This window comes from Chaetura pelagica, unplaced genomic scaffold, assembly GCF_000747805.2.
Source record: "Chaetura pelagica isolate M959 unplaced genomic scaffold, ChaPel_1.0 scaffold157, whole genome shotgun sequence".
NCBI classification, from domain to species: domain Eukaryota; kingdom Metazoa; phylum Chordata; class Aves; order Apodiformes; family Apodidae; genus Chaetura; species Chaetura pelagica.
This window is the reverse complement of record NW_009953794.1, coordinates 34,498-39,221: the sequence shown is the minus strand read 5'-3', so window position 1 is coordinate 39,221 and position 4,724 is coordinate 34,498. Positions and strand designations below refer to the sequence as shown.

The 4,724-nt window shown below is 60.0% G+C and overlaps 1 protein-coding gene across 1 annotated transcript in view; it reads right to left on the bottom strand.

The window, feature by feature from the left end:
* LOC104391755 (rho guanine nucleotide exchange factor 11-like) overlaps positions 1 to 4,724 on the bottom strand; it is a gene marked incomplete at both ends in the record, with an annotated part of 41,179 nt that overhangs the window by 8,877 nt on the left and 27,578 nt on the right. Inside the window, 3 exon segments of the mRNA XM_010001085.1 lie at positions 830 to 1,009; positions 1,920 to 2,046; positions 3,629 to 3,658. Of these exon segments, the coding sequence (XP_009999387.1) occupies positions 830 to 1,009; positions 1,920 to 2,046; positions 3,629 to 3,658 (337 nt within the window).

The window sequence follows — 4,724 nt, the reverse complement described above, 5'->3', positions numbered from 1 at the left end:
CAGCCCAGGCTGCTCCAAGCCCCATCCAACCTGCCCTTCAGCACCCCCAGGGATGGGGCAGCCACCTTCAAGACCACCTAGTGAATCATCTAGGAGGTCTTGAAGGTCCCTTCCAACCCAAACCATTCCATGATCTGAAGACCATCCAGTCCCACCATGGGCAGGGACACCTCCCACCAGCCCAGGCTGCTCCAAGCCCCATCCAACCTGCCCTTGGACACTTCCATCACCCACAGCTTCTTCAGGAAACCCCTTCCAGGGTCTCACCACCTTCATAGTGAAGAATCTCTTCCCAAGATCTCATCTCAATCTCCCTCTCCCACTTTTCATCCATTGTCCTCTTGTCCTCTCACTCCAAACCCTTGTCCCAAGTCCCTCCCCAGCTTTCCTGGAGCCCCTTCAGGCACTGGAAGCTGCTCTAAGGGCTCCCTAGAGCCTTCTCCTCTCCAGGCTCAACACCCCAACTCTCCCAGCCTGTGTCCTGCTCTCCTGGTTCCCCCTCCTTCCACCAGCATCTCCATAAAACCCCCCAGATATGGGCTGCAAGAGTAGCTTGGGGCACAAACAGGGATTAAATCCCAAACCTCCCCATTTTTCCTTGGCCAAGGTTGACCAGGACACTCTGTAGGGCTTGGACCACCCATCTCTCCCTGCCCTTGACCCACAGAACCTTCCCTAAGAGCCCAGACCCACAAGAACCTCCCTAGGAGACCACGTCCCACCTTGATGTTCTTCACCTTCCACCCTCTCCCCAACCATCCCACCTCCTCGAGGAAGCTCAGGAGAAACCAGCACCTCCTTGCCCGGGCTTGGGATGGTTTTCTCTCACCTTGTGGAGAGGCTGGAAGCAGAAGATGATGCTGATTGGTGGAGCCTGGTGGCCTCAGCTGCAGCGTCCATGTCCACGTCGCTGCGGGACCGGGGGACGTTCTCGGCTTTCCGGGATTTCTTCAGCTCTTCCCGACCCTTCAGGCTCTCAGAACGACCCAGTTTGACCTCAGCACGGGACCTGGAGCAGGGACACGAGGGGAGGAACAGCCTGAGCCTGGTGGGACAAGGTCAGGGAGTGTTGGGAAAGGGAGCTCTGGAGATCATCAAGTCATGGGATGGGTTGGAGGGACCTTCAAGAGCATCTAGATCCAACCCCCTCCCATAGGCAGCTCAGGACCCCAGACCCCAAAGCTCAGCACCTCCCCTGGAGGGTAACGGGCAGAGTCCTGCAAAAGTCCTTTGGGATCCTGCTCTGGCATCATGGGATGGGTTGGGTTGGTGGGACCTTCAAGATCATCCAGACCCAACCCCCCCCATGGGCAGGGACACCTCCCAGCAGCCCAGGCTGCTCCAAGCCCCATCCAACCTGCCCTTCAACACCCCCAGGGATGGGGCAGCCACAGCTTCCCTGGCCAACCTGGCCCCGGCTCTCCCCACCCTCACACTCCACAATTCCCTCCTCAGCTCCAACCTCCAGCTCCCTCTCCCACTTTTCATCCCTCCCCCTCATCCCATCCCTCCCTGCCCTTGGCCCAAGTCCCTCCCCAGCTTTCCTGGAGCCCCTTCAGGCCCTGGAAGCTGCTCTAAGGTCTCCCTGGCGCCTTCTCCTCTCCAGGCTGAAGATCATCCAGTCCAAGCCCCTACCAGAGCAGGGTGACCTCCAGCAGATCCCACAGAACCACCTCCAGCTGGGCTGGGAATGTCTCCAGAGCAGGAGACTCCCCCACCTCCCTGGCTCTACCCCCAGAAGTTCCTCCTCATCTTCAGGTGGAACTTCCCACGTTCCAATTTGATCCCATTGCCCCTGGAGACTGCTGAGAAGATCCTGGTCCCACCCATCCTTTAGCTCTGACCCATGAAGGCCCAAGGTGGGTGCTGGGACCCCCCCAGCATTGTTGGGGTGCCCCTCAGGCCCCCCCCTGCCCTACCCATCTGACTCCAGCAGGTCCTCGGGGAAGCTGCCCGTGGAGAGACGTTGGGGGCCCAGGTCCTGGATCTCCTGGTGCTGGTTGTTCTCAAAGTGTTGGATGATGTTCCTGACACTGCCTGGTCTGACTGCTGGGGGGGGGAGGAGGAGGAAGGAGAGGGAGAGGAGGAAGGAGAAGGAGAAGGAGAAGGGAGGGAAGGAGGAAGGAGAAGAAGGCAGAGGAGGAGGAAGGAGAAGGAGAAGGAGAAGGGAGGGAAGGAGGAAGGAGAAGAAGGCAGAGGAGGAGGAAGGAGAAGGAGAAGGAGAAGGGAGGGAAGGAGGAAGGAGAAGAAGGCAGAGGAGGAGGAAGGAGAAGGAGAAGGAGAAGGGAGGGAAGGAGGAAGGAGAAGAAGGCAGAGGAGGAGGAAGGAGAAGGAGAAGGAGAAGGGAGGGAAGGAGGAAGGAGAAGAAGGCAGAGGAGGAGGAAGGAGAAGGAGAAGGAGAAGGGAGGGAAGGAGGAAGGAGAGGAAGAGGGAGGAGGAGGAAGAGGGAGGAGGAGGAAGAGGGAGGAGGAGGAAGAGGGAGGAGGAGGAAGAGGGAGGAGGAGGAAGAGGGAGGAGGAGGAAGAGGGAGGAGGAGGAAGAGGGAGGAGGAGGAAGAGGGAGGAGGAGGAAGAGGGAGGAGGAGGAAGAGGGAGGAGGAGGAAGAGGGAGGAGGAGGAAGAGGGAGGAGGAGGAAGAGGGAGGAGGAGGAAGAGGGAGGAGGAGGAAGAGGGAGGAGGAGGAAGAGGGAGGAGGAGGAAGAGGGAGGAGGAGGAAGAGGGAGGAGGAGGAAGAGGGAGGAGGAGGAAGAGGGAGGAGGAGGAAGAGGGAGGAGGAGGAAGAGGGAGGAGGAGGAAGAGGGAGGAGGAGGAAGAGGGAGGAGGAGGAAGAGGGAGGAGGAGGAAGAGGGAGGAGGAGGAAGAGGGAGGAGGAGGAAGAGGGAGGAGGAGGAAGAGGGAGGAGGAGGAAGAGGGAGGAGGAGGAAGAGGGAGGAGGAGGAAGAGGGAGGAGGAGGAAGAGGGAGGAGGAGGAAGAGGGAGGAGGAGGAAGAGGGAGGAGGAGGAAGAGGGAGGAGGAGGAAGAGGGAGGAGGAGGAAGAGGGAGGAGGAGGAAGAGGGAGGAGGAGGAAGAGGGAGGAGGAGGAAGAGGGAGGAGGAGGAAGAGGGAGGAGGAGGAAGAGGGAGGAGGAGGAAGAGGGAGGAGGAGGAAGAGGGAGGAGGAGGAAGAGGGAGGAGGAGGAAGAGGGAGGAGGAGGAAGAGGGAGGAGGAGGAAGAGGGAGGAGGAGGAAGAGGGAGGAGGAGGAAGAGGGAGGAGGAGGAAGAGGGAGGAGGAGGAAGAGGGAGGAGGAGGAAGAGGGAGGAGGAGGAAGAGGGAGGAGGAGGAAGAGGGAGGAGGAGGAAGAGGGAGGAGGAGGAAGAGGGAGGAGGAGGAAGAGGGAGGAGGAGGAAGAGGGAGGAGGAGGAAGAGGGAGGAGGAGGAAGAGGGAGGAGGAGGAAGAGAAGGAGGAGGAGAAGGAGGAAACCCCATGAGATAGGGGTTGGGCAGGAGGTGCCACCACCCCAGAGAAGACCCTCCAGGTTCCCCCCCCAGTTTCCCAGAGCCCCTTCCCAGTCCAGCCCAGTTGCCTGGGGGGGATGAAGTGGGGGGGGGAGGTGGATGAGGCGAGAGGAGGAAAGAAAAACCTTTTACCTTCCACGGGGGACAAGGGGACATGAAATGCTGGAAGGGAAACAAAACGGAGCCGTCAAATCGTTCCCGGGAGGGGTGGGATGAGAGGGAACATGGGAGGGGGAGGGGTGGGACATGGGCTCCCACACGTGTCCACACACACACACGTGTCCACACACACGTCCACGCTGCTCCTTTTCCCAGGAATTGAGGCCCTTTTTCTTCATGGAATCCTGGGATGGGTTGGTGGGACCTTCAAGATCATCTCGATCCAACCCCCCCCATGGGCAGGGACACCTCCCACCAGCCCAATGGGGCTTCAAGCCCCATCCAACCTGCCCTTCAACACCCCCAGGGATGGGGAAACCACCTTTAAGATCATCTAGGGGATCATGTGGGTGGTCTTGAAGGTCCCTTCCAACCCAAACCATCCCATGAGCTGAAGACCATCCAGTCCCACCATGGGCAGGGACACCTCCCACCAGCCCAGGCTGCTCCAAGCCCCATCCAACCCGCCCTTGGACACTTCCAAGGTTGAGGCAGCTTCCCTGGGCAACCTGGCCCAGGGTCTCCTCACCTTCACAGCCAGGAATTCCTTCCAAAAGGAAGATCTCCCAGCCTGGAAGGGTCACATGGTGGGACTGGAGGAGAAATCTGGGGGTTCTGCTCCGAACCCACTCCCCTCAAGACCCCCCTGGAGGAGAACAAGAGGTGAACGGGGGGTCCCCACGGGTGCCAAGGGCCACCCCACAGATCCAGTGGTCTCCTCCAGGCAGGGAGGCTGGTGGGACAGGACCAGAGAAGGTCCCAACACTCACTGCTCTGGGAGGAGATCTTGGGCTTCCCGATGTACTTGAGGATGGGGTTGCGCTTCTTGTCCTCCAGGGCATCCTTGTCCTTCTTGGTGCTGCTGCTCTGCTGGGACACCCGAGGAGCTCTGATCAACCATGAGGGCACCACCAGGGTGTCTCAGAACCAGGGGGTTGGGTTGGGAAAGACCTTTCAGATCACCAAGTCCCACCATTCACCCAACTCTCCCAAGGCCACCACTGACCCGTGTCCCTCAGCACCATCTCCAGGGCTTGGAAACCCCTCCAGGGATGGGGACTCCACCCTG